The sequence below is a fragment of the Lissotriton vulgaris genome, chromosome 8, assembly GCF_964263255.1.
Source record: "Lissotriton vulgaris chromosome 8, aLisVul1.2, whole genome shotgun sequence".
Classification (NCBI taxonomy): domain Eukaryota; kingdom Metazoa; phylum Chordata; class Amphibia; order Caudata; family Salamandridae; genus Lissotriton; species Lissotriton vulgaris.
The window spans coordinates 850,187,155-850,206,283 of NC_141696.1; the positions used below are offsets into that span (position 1 = coordinate 850,187,155).

Genomic DNA, 19,129 nt, shown 5'->3' on the forward strand with positions numbered 1-19,129 from the left:
TGCAACAGTCCATGTCCACCGTGAGAGTCAGCTAGTAGTTACTTCTGTCAGTTACTGCTTGGACAGGCGATAGAGGAACTGAAAATTATTCATATGAGATGCCACTATGATGGTAACAGGTATATAATGGTATAGCTCACTAAGGCAAGGGAGTAGTCTCAGGTGGCCGGCGGCACCAGGCAGAGACCGTCGTAGCTGAGGTCAATGCGTCTGGCGACCTGCCGTGTGTGGAACCCTCCAATGACTGTAATGCAGGTATAAATGCCAGGGGCAAGAAGCTTCGCCCAGGCTCGGTCGTCCGGTTCCGAAAGGTATCTGTCCCGGTTGTGTCCCGCAGAACATGTGTGTAGGGGGTCGCGTCATGTTACTGCAACAGGAGCGTGTGGTGTCAACAGGAATGTGGTGTCCAGCAACACAGTTATAGCGTGTTTAATGTCTTCGTCAACAGTAATAGAAGGCCTGGTCAGGGAACGTGACCAATGAATGAACAAATACATGAACCAGAACAGTGGGGGGATAGCAAAAGAAGGAGAGAGAGAGAAAGCGAAGGCACCAGTCAGCGCACTAGGGGGGGTGGTGTTGCAGCCATAGTAGGGGGCAGTGGTCCTGGGGCGGGATGTGGCGGGACAGCGGCGTGGGCGTGTGGGGGGCCCAAGCTGGGGCCCATGGATGACAGAGTGCAGCCAGGTCAGCGGTCACACTCCGGGGGCGTGGCCAGGACTTGGCGCGCGGGAAACGTGACAGGTCTAAAAGAAGAAGTCAGTCTGCCTTCATCAGCGGAGCGCGCAGTGCAAGCGATAGGTTTGAGAGCGTGAATGCGGGTGCGGTGCGGTTCCAGCACGTGCGGTGCTGTGGGGTGGCAGGAGTGCTAGCGTCGGCTTGGGTATGGCTTTGACCAGGGGAGTGGGGGGGCAGCGAGTGTAGCGGTGTCTCGCAGTGCCTTGTGTCAATGCGGTAGTGTTGGGTCATGTCGTTCCAGACAGGTTTGTTGAAAGGACTTAAGGAGATCGTCCCAGAGTTGCGCAAAGGGGAATTTCCGGAGGCCCGCAGTTTCCTCCCGGAGGAGTACCGCACTTTTTGCCCGCGCCCAATTAATGAAGGACGTGTGCCAGTGCCGGATATGTGGGGGGGTGCTGGCTTTCCAGTGTTTGGTAAGTAAGCGTTTAGCTGTGATCCGACCCATATCCCAGAACCTTGTCGGTACCTTGTTCAGCTTCGTGCGTTTGTAGAGCCCTAGGATACAGGCTTCCCATGTTGGCGGCACGTGTTCGTCGGTGCATTGCGTGAGTAGTGTTGTGACCTCGTCCCAGTATGTTTGAATGCTAGGACACTGCCAGAGCATATGGAGGAGATCCGCTCCTACCAGGGAACATCGCTGACAGGCAGCGTCGGCGACTGAGAAGTATCTGTTAATTTTGTCGGTGTGAGATAGGCTTGGTGCAAGATGCAAAATTGGATGATCTTGAAGCGGGGGTTACGTGGGATGTTAGTCGGTCCAACCAGCACCATCGCCCACTTCTTGTCAGTCCAGTCCCTTCCTCTATCGGCCGCCCACTTCTCCCTAGCTGCAAGGTGGAAGGTTGCGTATGGGTCAGTAGGGCCTGCGCCAGCCAATGTATTATGTGGGAGCCGTTGCCCATGACATATAAATACTGCATTAAGTGATGCATCGGCAACTCCTCAGACATATCGCCCCAGGTGGTGGTCAGCATGTGTATGAGGGACGCGTGTAGTAGGAATTGCCCAGCTGGGAGGTCAGTGCTCGCGGCGAGGTCCGCAAAAGAAAGCAGTGCACCATCGGCATAGAGGTCTCGCAGCGTTTCCACTCCCACCTGTGTCTAGCTGGCCAGTAGTGCCTCTGTCAGTGTTCCTGTTGCCCCGGGAGTGCCCAGTAGAGGGAGTATCGGAGCATACAGCTTTGTTGCCCGGGTGAGCCATAGACATCGATGGAAGCACCTGCGCGCCACTGCTAGGTGCAATTGAGAAGGACAGGGGGACTGAGTCAGAGGATGGAACAATGTGCAAACCTGCGTCTGGGTCCAAGTGGTGGCATCCGTGGCAGTGTCGCCCAGGTTTTTACCGCAAAGCCATCCCGACTCCCATTGCAGCTGCGCCGCTAGGTAGTACAGCTCCATGTTGGGAACCGCCAGGCCTCCCGATTCAGTAGTCATATATATTTCATCAGTGCCACGCGGGGTCGGCCCGCGTTCCAAACGAGACCGCGAGGTAGGGCCTCCAGTTCCCGAAACACCTTGTTGGGGACATTTGTCGGAATGTTGGCAAAATAGTACAATAGCCTTGGTAGACTATCATCTTAGCTAACGCCACTCGACTAGGCACATTCAGGGGGAGGATCTTCCAAAAGCCAATTTGGGCATGAATGGAGGCAATCGCCCGCATCAGATTCCCCTCCAGGATGTCTGTTGGGTTCCCGTAAACGTGGATTCCCAGATAGCGGAATGTAGTGGGGTACCATTGCAGCCTCTCGCCGCCGAGGCGGATATCGCCTTCAGGCGTGTCCGGGCTGAAGGAATAGGCTCCCGACTTGGACCAGTTGACCCGCAATCCTGACATGTCCTCGAAGGTTCGGAAAATGTCAGCGAGAGATCTTGGGACATTGGTCAAATCCCTGACATATAGTAGCAGGTCATCCGCGTACAGCAAGATCACATGAATTCCATCAGCCATCGGGATTCCCCACTCATCTCCTTGCGTTTGGAGGATCGTAGCCAGGGGTTCCATGGCCAAGGAGAACAGCAGGGAGGACAGGGGGCAGCCCTGTCTGGTACCCCTTCGTACGCAGATGGCATCGGAGAGCAATTTGCCGGTGCGGACCCGGACCGTGGGTCTGTGATGAAGCAGGCTAACCATGGTCTCATAGCCGCCTCCCAGTTTGTATTTTTCCATTACCGCCCTCAGGTACAGCCACTCCACAGAATCGAACGCTTTCTCAAGGTCCAACACTAGGCACCCTGCTCGCGGCCAGCGTCGAATGGCGTATTCCTGTATACGGAACAGGCGACGGATGTTAGAAGAGGTGTGTCGCGCTGGGACGAAGCCGTTCTGGTCGTGGTGCATCAGGAGCGGGACCAGGGGGGCCAATCGCCGGGCTTGTGTGGAGGCAAGTATCTTATAGTCCGTGTTCAGGAGGGCCAGGGGGCGATAAGAGCCCACTCGCGTGCCGTCCCTGCCAGGTTTAGGTATGGATATCAGGTTGGCTTCATTAAGCGTGGGAGGGAGAGAGGAGTCTTCCGCGGCAGCAGCGTACACCTTCAGGAGTTCTGGAATGAGAATGTCCGAGCCAGCCTTGTAAAATTCGGCCGGTAACCCGTCAGGGCCGGGGGATTTGCCATTGGATAAGTTAAAGATGGCCTCACGGAGCTCCTCCGGTGCGAGCGAAGCCCCGAGCTCGTCTTGTTGTGCAATGGTCAGGTGTGGCATAGGAAGGGGGAAAAGATACTCCGCTATGTCGGGGTGTGGGTCGTGGAGCCGGGAGCGATGTAGAGCGCTGTGAGTACAGCAGCCCCCTCCCATCTACGTGTATCGCCGCCACCTGGGCCGCGCGATCTTCCTGCGATATCAGCCAGGCCAACAGTTTGCCAGGCCTATCGCTCAGGTGGTGTGTACGTGCCGAGTGGGTGGCGTAATTGATATTGTGTAGCCGTTCTAGGAGGCGCGTATGATCTGCCTGAGCTTCCGCCAGTGGGCCATCAGTGCCATTGACCGCTTCTTGTTCCCGACCTAGCAAGCTGGTCTCTAGTCATGTTAAGTCATCCTCTAGTTGTCGCCGCATGTGGCCTTGTGTACCCACGAATCACAGCTTTAAAGGCGTCCCATTCAATCTGGGGGGAGGATGCTGTGTTAGAATTGTCCTCAAAATATTGGGCTGTTTGTGTGAGAAGGGAGTCGCGGAAAGCCGCGTCCAGCAACAGCGCCGGTTGGAGCCGCCAGGTGGGGATGGGGGGTGTGGGCGTGCCCATGCAACGGTCAGGAAGTGGGGGTTATGATCCGAATGTGTGCGGCCCATGTATCGCGCATCAGTAACAAATGGGAGGAGTTCAGCGGACACCATAAATCTGTCCAGGCGCACATGCAGGTCGTGCGCGCCTGAGTAATAGGAGTATACCTTTGTCGTGGGGTTGTGAGTCCGCCAAGCATCGTGGAGATGCATTGAGTCGCGCCTTTATGGCACCGTGCGTCGGCGCGCCAGCTTGGGGCGGGGAGGAACGGTCCAGTGACGCATCTAATATGCAATTATAGTCACCCCCCAGTATCCACAGGACTTTATGCCAGGTCGCCATTGTCGTGGAGAGGCATGCAAGGAAGCCGCCCTGGTCAGTGTTCGGGGAGTATATGGAGGCCAGCACCATCTGCTGCCCATCTAGCCTACCCTGGGCCACCACATATCTGCCTTCAGGATCTATTTGTGTGTCCGTGACCGCCCAGGGGGTCCCAGGAAGGACCCACAGGAGAGTACCGCATGCAAAGGAGGAGTATTCCGTGGCATAAAGCTGCCCACGCCACTTGTGATGTAATGCACGTACCTCTGCCTTGTTCAAATGCGTTTCTTGGAGCAGTGCTATATGTATCTTATGATGTTTCAGATAGGAGTAAATCTGGTACCGTCTTGCCGGTGTGTGCATGCCCCTGACATTCCATGTGCAGATCTGGATTTTAGCCATAATCACCGCATGTGTAGAACCCGCACATGTCAGCCAGGCCAAGTCCTCCAGGTGAAGCTCCCCCAGGTCCTCCGATTCCATCCCCGCCCCCAGACCACCTGTAGCTGCTAACACAGTATGCATTGACCCCCTCGGGTGCATAAGGGTAGGGGAAAAAGGGAACACATAAAGCCAGGAAAAGGCAACATAATAATAAATGCCAAAAGGTCGGCTGCACAACATATCGCCATTCAAACACTCAAGTGAGCTAAAGTGAACTTTACAGTTCTAGGGGGTTACAATTGGCTGATACAACAAAATACAGATTGACAATACTGTCCATGAAGAAAATGTCACCTCTCCCGGGCCAAAGAGGAGAGGCCGTGACTGACAGGCAGGCCCAGGTGTCTGCCCGCCCACAGCGCTGGAAAAAAGTCTGCCCGATGCCAGAGGAGGAAGGGAGAGTTCACAAGGAGCCCTCGCCTCCAGAGGGGCCAGAACATGGGCCGTTAGTGTGCATGGGGACACATGTGTGGAGGCGGCCCCGCCGAGGCAGAAGGCAGTATTGTGTGTACATAGCAAAATGTTACTCACTGCGTCTCGCCGTCATCTCCTCGGGGCATGGGAATCCTCACATCAGTCAATTCTGCAAGTCGCTCACCCCAGGGCAAGCCAGAACAACACCGGCACAGCCGTGCCAGCCCCGCGCCGCGGGGAGGGAAGCTCTGGGGTCCCTCTCAGCCGAGAAGGTCCACCGTTTACGGCGTGACGTCTGGGGGATCCGCAGATTGTTGGGAGTCAGGTAGTCCGTAGATTGCCTCATCGTCACTTGGAAACGCTGTAGGGCTGCCGTTTGGGGCAAAGGATGGGGTCGGGGAGCTGCTGATCTCCGTGACTTTGCGTAGCGCATCTCATTGCTCCTGTAGAACCAGGTCCGCTGGCGGAGAGCGGGTCGGCGCCTCCTGTGTGCGGGGGGTGTGTGGATGTTCTGCGCCTACGGCGCCGTCTCGATCCTCGTGTGCGCGAAGCCGTGGTGGTCCCCTGCGCTCTCCTAGGCGCCTCAGCCATTCCTCCATCCAGCCAGACCTCGACCTCCTCTGGGCTAGTGAAGAAGTGTGTTTTGTCCTGCATCACCACTCTTAACTTGGCGGGTAAAAGTAGCAAGTATTTGAGGTCCGCCTGTCGCAGCCGCCGCTTCACCGCCAGGAAGGAGTGCTGTTGTCTTTGCACCTGCACAGTATAATCGGGGAAAAACATCACTGTGGTGTTGTCTATCTGGATGTTGCCAAGCTTCCTGGATTCCTGCAGGATCATGTCACGGTCCCTGTAGTTAAGGACACGAAAAATTAGAGGTCTGAGGTTGGAGCCAGGAGGGAGGGGTCTCGTGGGCACTCGGTGTACACGTTCCACTACAAAGTGGGGTGACAGTGTGCCCTCCGGCAGCAGGTCTCGTAGCCAGTCTTCCACTCGTCGAGTGGGATCCATCCCTTCCCATTTCTTCGGGATGCCTACTAGCCGGATGTTGTTTCTTTGTGCCCGCCCTTCCGCGTCCTCAATGCGTTCCTCCAAAAATTCCACCTGGTTGAGCAGGTCTCGGATATGTTTGTCCGCTTGGCTCATCGTGGGCTCCAGCGCCGCCACTGCACCCTCCAAGGTCGTAGTGCGGTCTTGTAGCTTCTTATGGTCGGCCTTGAGGTGGGTCAAGTCAATTGCCACGCTGTCAATCTTGGTCTCCAGGGAGGTGCGAGTCTGCTGACAGGATTCTTCCAGCCGCTCCATGACAGCCAACACATTGTCCAGTTTTGACGTCACCTGCTCCGCATCCTTCTTGGACGTCGATTTGGGTAATATCCCCTTCGTCGATGCGCCTCCGGTTTCGGTCCGTGTCTTCACCCCCCCAGACAGGGGCCAGGCGTGGCGGCTATGCAAGTCCTGAACACAAGAAGGGCAGCCCAAAGCACAGCACCAGGGGGCAAATGTGCAGGTTTCCGGGAGGTCTGTATCCTCAAGCCCAGTCCGGGCTTAAAGAGGCGGCAGCAGCTGTGGCACTACACAGTCCGTGTGATTCCGTGTCTGCGGGATCGGCGCCAACACCAGCGTCCACCAGCGGGTGTGCAGATGAGCAGGGCAGGCAACGGGGGCACCTCGCAAAGGCTGAAAGTGGTTGTCCCAAAGCACAGCTCCAGGCGTCAGGCACACAAGTGTCCGATGGGCCCGTATCTTCAGGTGCAGGCCGGGTGCGCAGTGATGTGAGCTATAGTGGTACCAGGCAGCTTTCGTGTTTCTAATCCAGCACCGACGGCCACTCGGGGATGTGTAGGGGGGCAGAGCAGGCGGTGAGGGTGCCTCGCAAAGGAACAGGCGAATCTATATGGTGGTGTAGCAGCTGGTGTGGGTAGTCTGCTCCGCATCACCCAGGAAACAAGTGTCCGGGCAGATGAATGTAGCGGCGCTACCCCGTGAGGGCCGCCTCTTCGCCCTCCAATATTCCGCCCTCAGGGGCTCCGTCGACGCAAGATCTAGGGCTCCGTTCCTGCAGGGCTCCGTTCAGCATGCCATCTCCCCAGGCACAGCGCGGTGTGTTCTGTAAAGGCCAGCTGGGTACCAGTACAAGTCAGGAGAAGACCGCCCCTGTCGTCGTCAACTTCATTGGCGTGTTTCACGCAGTGGCTCCTGGAGTAGTGCGTCTGGGCACCGGTGTGGTGTAGGCGTATGGACTAGGCCGTAGGTTAGCTCCCCAGGCCAAACAAGTCTTCTGCGGGTGCAGGCCGTGGCGTCCCGCCACTCCTATCAGGCACACAGATTTGGCCTGTCTTTCCAGTGTTACGCAGCCCCCCGTAGTAGCGCTGGTCTGGGAATGGGTAATGTCACAGGGTAGGCCGCTGTACCCGTACAGTTCTGGGAGGGGGGAGGAGGACAAAGGAAGTTCTCCGATCCGCAGCTGCAGGCGCCGCAAGATCCAGCAGCGGGGTATGTAGGCCATGCCCCAAGGCCCAGTGTGTTGAAGGAGGCCTCGGCCTCGTGTATTTGAGGTGTCCGGGGCAGGGGGCGGTCATTCTTTTCAGAGCGACGTTTCACTCGTGCAGCGCAGGCCCCGCCAGCGTGTCAGAGGCAGCGGGCCGCGCTCCAATGGGTTCGGCCATTCCCTTCACCAGGTCAATGCGGCTCACCTCACATCTCCGCTCCGGCTGCCAGCAGGGATCGCGGTCTCGTCCAGGGCCCAGGTATTCCACTCCGTCCCAGTTCCGGCGCAGTACTCTGCAGCGGCGTGGTCCAGCGGAGGCTTAGCAGTACAGGAGGGTCGCCCAGCAGCTCAGGCTCAGGGAGCGGGGAGAGTCGCCCAATCCCCCTCCGCAGGTGCCGCAGGTTCCAGTGGGGGCTAACTGCAAATCTGAAGCCACGGGCTCACGTAGATGGGCATCCTGTGTCGGCAGCGTCCGGGGCGGCAGCAGTTTCCCAGGTGGTGCTGGTGCGGGGCCCCGCCAGCGATCGTCCCCAAATTCGGTTGGTGGGTGGGCAGGCGTCTTCCTCGGTTCAGCCCGCAGTTTCGGCTTAATCAGGCTGAGTCGGAGAATTGGCCCAGGAAAGGGGAGCTCAGGCCGGAGCTCTACCCCACCACTTCCATCTCCATTGCGTGCCAAGCCATGCCCCCCGTACGTTATATTGTGTTTTGTATACATTTGTCTGTTTCTTGAAGTGTTCCTGTTTGAAATATGTATTATGTCATTTTTTATTTGTTTCCAATAGTATTGTACAGTATCTTTCTCTATGACACAAATCAACTGTCTAACATGTTTGTACTTTGAATGAAATAAGAAGAAGTGGAATAAAAGCACCATAACCACTTAATGGTGAAAGGCGGTTATTTTTGAAGGTATCAATTATCAATGCACGTCCAAAACACCCTCTACTTTTCTAGTTATATTGTGGCCTAGTTTGGACGTAGGTATAGGCCCAATCCCTCATTGTAATAAATATTACAGACAATGCGCAGAGGCAAAGAAGCCCTCAGGAGGTGCACTGTCAGTGTGTCCCTTGATAGGAGCCCTCTGGCGGGGAAAGGGGGTCCGATGGACCACCCAGACATCCCTTTGCAGGCTGGAGCAGTCTCTGACTACACCTACCTGCAAAGGGATAACTAATTCCCTTCAAAAGTGCAGGTGGGCTCCAGCCTGCACTGTGCACTGTCAAAAGCAGGCATTCAGTTTTCCAACTGAATGCCCAGGGCAGGGCGGGTTCGAGGCTGCCCTAGGGGCAGCGCATTCATCATAACAGGGAGCATTTTCATTATTTACGCCGTGCGCACCTTCTTAAAGGTGCCCCTAGCGCAAACAATGAAAATGCCCTTATTGTGAAATGTGGTCCCTAGAGCCACTGGATTCAAGCTAGTCTAGCTGATGAAGGGTGTTACACAGAAACCGGTCCCAGGATGCTTGTTTCCGGTTCAGTGAAGACCTGGCTTGGCAGTTCGGGCAGAACTGTTCCCATGAGGCACAGGGTCAAGACTGATTTGCTTATAGCTGGGTCTGTACTGAGGTGGCGAAGTGAGCTAAAGAATGATGATGGATTCAACCCAGATCTGTGACTGGGGTTGAGCGTCTGAAAAGAGTCAGTGCTCCGCCTATCATCTCCTTGTGTTTGCATTATTAAATATTCAACACTTTTGCTGGTATGCTTTCAAACACTCCAAAAATAAAAATTGCACCTAATAGTAATCCTGTCAAACTTGAAAGAGAAACACTGTCAGCTACTGATCAATTGTGATGTCAAGACTTGTGCTGAAAAGACGTACGTGGTAATAGAATTTCTGGAGTAAAAAATGCATAGTAAATATACTGTGAAGTAAAACATTTGAAGCAAAGACTCTTTCCCTCAGGCCTAACTTATCAAAATTCTTATTTGTAGCATTCTATTCCTCTATTTTTAGTTTATGTTTGGCAGTCCAAATGGTGGAAAATGCTTTGCAATTTAGTGTTGACCCTGCCATGATAGGGCAAAACTACGAGGCACTTTATTAGAGTATGGTTCGCATCAGTAGCTCGTATTAATGTTCACTCATGTATTTACCACTGAAGTTGAGCACCCTACTGTGACAATCTGTTTTTTATTGGTATTTGCCATTATGTATCAGTATGTGAGATGCCATTTTCATTTTCTAATTTGATTCCTATTTTTCTCAGCAGCATTTTATAAGAACACAGACCTATCAACTATCTACCTTACAAAGTCCAGCCCAAAGTCCTTGTACTCCATGATGATGTACTTTTCTAATTCTGCATACAAGTATTCTGAATTCCTGGTAGATGGGGTCAGGTAAGCAAAGAATTCATTCATATGATGGTTTCGTTGGAATTCTGGGCCTGGAGCGAAATCAATACGAGTTTGGTTTGCCGCAGTCCTGATTTCGTAATGGGGGCCATTTCGGATTTGCTGATACATTCTCCAAAGGAGCAGGGAGTAGATTAGAGATTTTAGTCTATGAGAACAACTTGAGTATGCTGGTGACCCTACTTGAGATACTTTGGGATAATTTGGTCAAGAATCCATTATGAGGAAGGACTTTGCTATATTGTAATGAAAAGTAATATTTGTGTGGGATGTTAGTGATGAGACTATATTCTTAAAAACTATGTAAGCTCCATCTTGTTTAGGATACATACACCAACCAACCTCTATATTTTAATAATTATTATTGACAAGGAAGCCAGAAGTTTATCATAGAAAAAGTGAATGTAATTAGCAATCGTATTCTAAAACAATTTATTGGGCTGAAAAACTCTGAGCAATGACTCTTGCATGTTTTAAATCTAAAGGGGCATATGTACAAAGAAGTGGCGGAGAGAAGCGTTAGCCAACATGATGTAACGCCTCACTCCACCACTTCAGAAACGCAGGGCTGCAGCATATTTACAAGAATATGGTGCAGCCTTTGCGTTTCCCCCTACGCTGGCACTACACTTATCTGCCTAGCGCCAATGCAGGTACCCTTGCTCCACAGTGCAAGGGTGTCTGCGTGCAGGGGAAAATTGTTTTTTTTGTAGGAAGGTATCCCTTCCTACACATACACAATCTTTAACTACAGTTTTGTCACTTCTATGTATGCTGCTTTATCAGCACACATGGAAGTGACAAAATGTCTTTTTTTAAAAGATTGTTTATGTGCAGGAAGGAACTCCTTCCTACATGTAAACAATCCAAGGTGTTTTGCTTTTTCCATGTGTGCTGCACAAGGCAGCTCACATGGAAATAGCAAAAATGAGGAGAAATAACGCATTTTTCCTCATTTTGACAAGTTAAGACCAGGTTTTCCCTGGTCCTAATTTTGGCGCTGCCTCCTATTTGCACCACCCTTATAAATAGGGGGCAGCGTCAAAAGCAATGGGTGTTACGGTGGAACGCCCACTGCAACACCATCTGCCCACCCCATTCACGCTAAGTGTAGTGTGAAAGGGGGTCTCATTTACAAGTGGCTTAACTTTGCCTTGCAAATAACGTGAATCTCCGATCGCCACAGGAACGTAAAAAAAAGTGATGTTCCCCTGGCGATAGGGGTCTCTACATATGCCCCTATATGTTTTTGAAACATGAATGTAGTGTCTGGTTGTTACTGTTGGGACGGGAAAGTCTTCTGATTGGTGAGAGACATGTGCCCCTGCCCTAAGTTCCCAAATTATTCCCTGGATCCATACAGCTGATTCTTTGTCATAAGACGAACACAGATCATCCATGTGCGATTGACATAGGTCTATCTCATCGACTGCGGTCTTGTTGGACAAGGAGGGGCAGCCAGAATGCTACCCTGAAAGTGGTGGAAGGCTACTGCCTTCTCCAGGAGTTGAAACAGCACAAGCTCAGTTGTGGAATCATATAGTGTAGTGATTAGTAGAAGTGAGCAGTTTCTTTTTGCTTTGTGGCACTGGAGTAAGGCCTACTAGCACATTCACCTTTTTTAACAGTTCTGCTGCTGTGTGTTCAACTCACCCCCAGCCTACATCAGGTTAATGTGGAAGTGCATGCGTGATGAAAACATGCTGAGTGCATGTATACCTAGAGTGAAGTGTGGCTCATTGGGCACATGGTAAATGTGTACGCCCTGGCAGTCTGTGTTTAAAGTTACACACCCTGGTATAGTACAGAGAGACTGTGGTGCTGAACAGTATGCCCAGACTGAGTGTGTATGTTGCATGTGGATATGCTGGTGGTAGCATACTGCATAAGGACAGCAGTGCTGAACAGTGGATGCAATATGAATGGAGTGCCTGCACTGGTACGTTACATGGAGGAGCTTATGTTCCATTTCAGGAAGCACAGCCCTGCCTGATGAAAACAGCGGACTCCCCTAGACAGGTTTGTGTATGGCTGCATTTATGTTACCTGGGGGCGGACAAGCACTGGTTGGGGGGAGCCAGGCTCACTCTCTGCATTTCAAAAGGCTCTTTGATTTAGTGACATATCACAGGGAAAGGGGCCTGGACATATCTCATGAAGTGGGTGATGGGGATGATAAGTTAATTATAAACGGTATGGCTGAGGGCCCATGATTAACCTTTGATGCACAAATCACTGCAGCAGTCATGCAGGCATGAGCTCTGGTCACTCCCATGAATCTTGTTGTGGGTTAATCAGTCCTTCCTGCAGTGACAGGCCTCCTTCAGAAGAATGGTTGAAGGGGAAAGATGGCCATTTCAAAGGAGTAGTACCCCAACTCCAAAGGTCCAGACCCTAAATCAGATTTTGTGCTGGAAAAGAACAATAAGTAGGGGAGCCTGAGACCCGTACTTTGTCATCTGCCAAGCAGCCAACCAGGCTGTATAATTAAGGGAAAAACTGTAAGATTTCTGCCTGTGACCAGTACAAGGGGCACAGCCTGCTAGTTTCCCTGCTGAGTGACATTACCCAGGGCAACCAAGACCACCTGGCCCTGGAGTCTGGAGCACCAGTGCCGTCCTGCTTACTAAGACCGGTGTGCCCGGGAAGGAGAGGAGCATTTTGGAGGATGCGAGATCCAGACGGGAGTCCAGACGTGTGGAGCTCCTGAGTGAGGTGTGAGTAGAAGTGCTTCATTGATCGGACTATTGCCTGTGTGCCGTGTTGCAGTTTTGTGACCAAGTATGCCAGACAGGGCCATAGTGCAAGAGGAGCAGTGCCACATTGATCAGGCTGTTGCCCACATGCAGCATTGTGGAATTTGACAATCTCGTAAGCCAGGAGAGGCCGTTGTGCACCAAGGACAAGTGGTGCACTGATCGAGCCATCACATGTATGCAGCGTTGTGAGATTTCGGTGACCCCCTATGCCAGGAGGAGCCATCGTATTCCAAGGAACTATGCTGCATCGATTGTCCCATTGCCCATGTGTGGAATGTTGCTGCAACCCAATATGCCAGGAAGGGCATGCAGGAGAGGCACCCTGAAATCAACGTGAACCGACAGTGAGGTTCGTTGGAGTGACCCAGTATGCAAGGAGGGGCCGCACAGAGCCCTGTGGCCAGATGTCTGAGAGGCTGCCTGAGACCCAAAATTGCTGCTACGACCAAGAAGCGGGACGTTCGTGTCCTAGGAGGACCAAGGACAGAGAACACATAGTCAGAGCCACGCCATAGGAAGGGGACTGCCCTCATTCCCAATTAAGGAAAAGAAAGGGCTTACCGCATGTGGCTGGTGCCAGGGCAACTCCAATCGTTAGGACACTGGTGAGCGTGTTCAGGAGAGAGGGCTGGTACCTGCCAGGAGCTGCATGTGTGAGCGCGTGCAGCCCAACTTTGATGACCCACGCCAGGACCACTCTGCACTGCTGCCAGGTTTCGTATCACCGGAGCAGGTGAGCTGAGAACTGCACCTTCTGGGCTCTGGGGGATATACCGTTTTAGGTTTGTGCAATCCTATTTAACTCTAACAGCCTTATTCATGAAGGCTAAAGCGGCTCGCAAAGGGCCGGATTCTGAGAATCCGGACCTTTGCGAGTGCGATTTTTGCATTTGGGATTCAGCATCCCAAATGCAAAAATCGGTAATTGCAAAATCGCTAAATTGCGAGGAATTACATTTAAGGAATCTCTATTTGAGATTCCTTAAATGCAATTCATGAAGCATTTGAAAATTGCGAAAATGCAATTTTGGGCCGCTATTTACCGAGAGGTCAGACCTCTCGGTAAATAGCAAAAACTTAGAAAAATGCTTTTAAAAGCATTTTTCTAAGTTGCATGTTGCACACACACATGTCCTTTGGACATGTGTGTGCGCAACACCCGTTTCAATTTGCATTTAAGGGGTGCTACAGGGTGTCCTTTGGGCACCCCTGGCACCCTTTAAATCGCTATCTTATTTGCGAGTAGCAAATTGCTAATCGCAAATAAGGAATACTCCCCATGCATTCCTATGGGCCTTTTGGCCCATAGGAATGCATGGGGAGTTATTCCTTATTTGCGATTAGCAATTAGCTAATCGCAAATAAGGAATCAGTGGGAATCGCAATTAATATTGCGATTCCTACATGATTACCGTTTTGCGAGTCTCAAATAGCGATTCCTTATGATTCGCTATTTGAGCCTCGCAAAACGGCCCGATCATGAATCAGGCTGTAAGTGACTACATATTGCTAACAGAGACCGAGGGGGGAATACCCCATAAGCAGGACCTAATAGTTTACTTTCCCTGGATGTCGCGTATGCAAATGGTGAATAACAGCACCCCGGTTACATAGGAATTAGTTAGACGGGGTGGCCTGACAACTGCTGGTGTGTCGACCTCAGAGGGGAACTGTGTTATTGCTTTTTGAATGTCATTTACCTCTGCATGTGTAAAATTTGAATTAAGATACTTTGAAACAAAATAAGTATTTGACTGGACATTGATTTATTGTGTGCACTGTTTGCACACTGAGTTATTTGTCATGTTCACTGACCTGTATCTACACTTCCTCTCTGATAGAGCCTTGACTGCTTGTACTATGCCACTAACTGAGAGTCATGTGCAGGAGAAGGTGCTTGACCCACTTTCCACCAGATCCATAGTAGGGTGGGTCCCGGGGCAATAGAAGTAAAAGGCCTCAACCACCTCGGCTGGGCCCAGTAACCCCTGCTTGCCCATGGGCCATTTGCATGGGATTCTTGTACTTAAGAATTTGCCAATTGGTACATCAACACCTAATGAAGTGCCTAGAATGGTTTAAATGCATTCAGTATAAAGAAACATACAAAAGGTGTGATTTAAAAATACCTATGGATTAACAAAATAAATAAAACGTGTTTTTTTTATAAATAGAAAATATGATCCTGAATTGTTTTTCCTCATTGCTTTTTACAAAACCTCCTCAAAGCTCTGTTGAAAACAAAAGCAAATTTAACTGGCGTAAATATTATCGCATTTTCCTTCAAAACTTGAGGGCTGAACAATACATACAACATTTAAATTACAACGTAACTGGTGTAAATAGTCTTTCATATTCCTTCAACTAAAACCTGAGGGCTGAACAATAACAGACAATTTTAAATTACAATCTGAGTGCATTTCTTCCTTCAGCATCTTTGGAGAAAGAAAAATAAAGTAAAGAAAGGTTTCCAATGCCAGCATGGAGAAAACAATGCGTGTCCATAGTAGACACAGGGTAGGGTTGACAGAAATAGCTGGGAAACGTAAGGCATGTTACATTCTGCCTACATATAGGCTAAAAATGAAATGCAGAGTTAGGAATGTATATCTAATTCTACTTATTTTTGAGTGTAAACCTTTGTTAATACTGAGAAGTCACTCAGGCTCTGGAGGTCTGCTTGGCCTCCGCTCCCCTAGTGAAGAGTCCTGTGCCAAATTAGGAGATCTCCAACTGCTAGGTAGAGGTCCCATTCCTATCAGAATAACTGCCTGTGAAGCGAGAGCTTGTTGCAGAGCTGGTGCCATTTTTGTGTGGCCCTGCTCATCAAAGTTGTTTTCTTTCACAAACGAATTCCCAAAGAAAGAGTCTGTTTTTAACCCCTCCCCTGCTGGTGACGGAACCACTCCGTCATCAGCCGCGGTCGCGCATTGCTGATGACGGAGTGGTTCTGTCACGGCCCGCTCGGAACACCTGCGCGGCGCGGATTCCGCACCTGCGCTGAACGTTCTATTGAGCGGGCGGGGCCGTGACGGAACCGCTCCATCATGAGCACAGCGCAATCGCGGCTGGTGACGGAGCAGTTCCGTCACCAGCATGCGCCCGCCGCGTGGCTGCCCCACCCCCTTAGCACTGCGGCGAAATAGCCGCCGCAGGGAAGGGGTTAAAAAGCAAATAAAATAATAATATTTACTCTGATGCACAGGAGGTTTTCTCCCTGTGTGTCGGGATCTTTATATGAGTTGCTGCCCACTGATACAATTTATTAATCCACAATGATATTCAGAGGATGATTATCAGAAGGAACACATTTATTTTTAGATATTTTATTGCCGTGTAGAAAGTATTTAATGTCTGCATTCTAAGCAGTAATCCCCATTACCCCGAATCCACATTCCTCATCCCGTCATTCACTATTGCATTAGTAATGCTCTATCACACTGCAGGCACCCTTTCCCAAGCAACATTCTTGCCTTACTATTGTAAAGCACCCAAATAAATTCTCACCCCCTTGGAAGCAGAATGGTAGGAACCTCTGTAATGAGACAAGGAATGTGGAATTAGAGGATGATTACTAGGAAGCAATTCTGACATTACCTTCCTCATCTACATTCCTCATCTACATTCTTCATCCCATGCCTTATTTTTGCAACAATACCAGAGCAATACATTTCAAAAAACATAAATCATATGATAGATATCATGATGCACTGAAGCTGAATTTAAATCACATGAATATGTCATTTACATTACTGTCTATGGAACAGCCTTTGAACTATAACCCTTTGTATAAAATGTAACTTAGACGCAAATTCAATCTGTAATGATTACCGAAGTTATATTGTGCTGCCTAGGTAGCTGCTTTACATTTATCATAAATGTTTCTCCATTTTGTTTACGAGGCAACCATCTCTCCTGTCAGGCAAGCTTGAACAGGTACTTGAAACTCCTGTCCAGAATTCAAATAGAAAAATTTAATTACTTCTTTTATCCAATGAATTCAGATAAAGAGGATGGATTTTTTCCAAAATTATGCTTGTCCAAATTCACACACAATCGCATTTCCTGAAATCATCTGATACAGCCAAACATAACTTAACAGCTCTGACCACATAAAGCAAACAATCTTGAGCTGAAACTTATCTGGAAGAATTATTTCCGGTGGTCTGAGGAATGAGTAGGTAAACTTTGTAATAAACCCCCAAAGACCATACGGGTCTCATCGCACATGATCACAAGACACCACATCTCCCCCTTGGTAAATTAAAAGTACGTACCATATACCTACATTAGAGTTCCTCAATAAGTCGTCTAGGTGCTAGCACTACTCTTCCAGATCAAGTCATAAGGGGTGAGGGAGTTGCATCATTGTCTGGGATCATAGCTGGGGACTCAAATACTTGGCTCACTCATGAAATCTGGAGCAATCAAACATCGAGGCAGATGCTTGAGATGTGACGAGTGTCTTGTAATGGACTTTCCGGGACATTGAGTATTCATCATATGCACTTTACTTGCCACTACTCTCAATGGATTAGCGTCAAATGGAGTGTCAGTCTTGCGCTCTCCCTTTTGTTTGAGTAGGACTTAGTCTTTGTTCTCGAAAACCGTGTCTCTAGCGCATCGGCACTTCTCAGAATAGATTTTGATTTTGCTTTTGTGAACATTGTCTGTGACAAAAAATTCATCAGTGTCTATCTCTAGACTCATGGTCCATTGCAGCAACTTGGTCCCAATGGCTCTCCAAAACAGCAAAGTGGCAGGGCTTTCAATTGTTGTTGAAGGGGGAGTTGTTCCGTATGCAAAAAGTCCTAGACATAAGGCTGTCTTTAGCTCAATCCTTCCAGCGCACTGTGCTGAACCACTTTCTTCAGGGTGCCCATAATTCGTTCAACAACACCATTTGCCTGTGGCCAGATGGGTGTGCTTTTCTAATGCCTGAAGTTCAAGCAACTAAGAAAGTCCTTAAACTATCAGCTATTGAAATGTGGACTATTGTCAGATTTAAGGATCGAAGGAACACCCCAAGCTGCAAAAATATCATCCAGTCTCTCTTTGACTTTATCATGGGTGGTCGACAATAGATCTTCCACTAATGGAAAATGACAATACTCATCAATGACAACCATGAGATGATGGCCATTGTTTAGGCATCCAAAGAAATCAACTGCAATTCTCTCCCTTGCTTGTTTGAGTGGGTCACACATATTCAGTGGATGCTTTGTTGTCTTGGGAGATAAGCAACTGCACATGTGACAGGCTTTTATTTCCTTTTCAACTCAGTCATCAAGGCGTAGAACAACACTCGGTCTCTGAGGACTCCCTTGGTGACAACAATGCCATGATGTCCTTTGTATGCAAGTTCAATGACTTGTTGTCTCAGGCTCTCCCTTATGCCAATTCTCAAGCCTCATAGTATAACACCTTCTTGAGGTATTCAACATCATCTTTAAGAGGCAGAGTCTCTATTCTCCATAATTGCATTGCAATTATATCTTTGAGTGTGAGCATATCTCTGTCTGTGTTGGTAGCAACAATGATCCAATCAATGGATGGAGCTGCAGGAGCACTAGACCCTATTATGAAGTTGATATGCTCTTCAGCTGTTTTACACGTTGCACTGTGATGCTGTAACAGCATTCATGAAAAGTAGCAGTGTTTTGATCCTTCCCCGGTTTGTGCATAACAGTGTACTCATACTTTTGTAATCGCAAACCCTACTTCTCGATGCAAGGGGTCATCTTAGCTTTCAGTTTTCTGAAAATGGTAAGTAACGCCTGGTGGTCAGTGACATGCTTAAAAAGCTTTCTGCACAGAAACACACGAAAAGGTTCACAAGCCCACACTGCAGCCAGGCTTTTATTTTCTTCCTTGAGAATAGGCCAATTCAGTTTGAGACTGACTTCTCCTGGCATAGGACAGAATGTGTCATTGTGCACTTCGGTGTCTGTTGGGTTGAGCAAGTATAATGCCCGAGCCCACTGGGGTTGCGTCAACTATGATTTCAGAATGTACCTTTGGATTAAAATAAGCCATTTCAGTTGCATTTTCAATTGAGCGTTTTATTTACTTGAAACTTAGATTACATTCAGAGGACCAATAGACTGGAGCATTTTTCTTTGTCAGCTCTCTCAATGGGCCACTCACTGTGGCAAAGTCACAAATAAATGTGGAGCAGTAGTGGCCATGCCTAAAAATGATTGCAACACAGTTACATCTTGTGGGGGACAAGTGGCTATCAATGATTGTACCTTTTCAGGGTCAGGAGTCATCCTCCCTTCAGAGAAGTTATGTGCAAAGAACTTGAGTATAGTTTTGTAAAACTAACACTTCTAAGGATTTAACTTGAGACCTGCATCTGTGAGCAAATTGCATGCTTAT

General features: G+C 49.7%; 1 protein-coding gene across 1 annotated transcript in view; it reads left to right on the forward strand.

Moving 5' to 3' along the window:
* Nucleotides 1-19,129, forward strand: part of LOC147698095 (acetylserotonin O-methyltransferase-like) — a 371,292-nt gene that overhangs the window by 88,533 nt on the left and 263,630 nt on the right. The window contains exon 3 of the mRNA XM_086934771.1: nucleotides 9,845-9,974. Coding sequence (XP_086790897.1) covers nucleotides 9,845-9,974 — 130 coding nt within the window. The remainder of the gene's footprint in view (nucleotides 1-9,844; nucleotides 9,975-19,129) is intronic.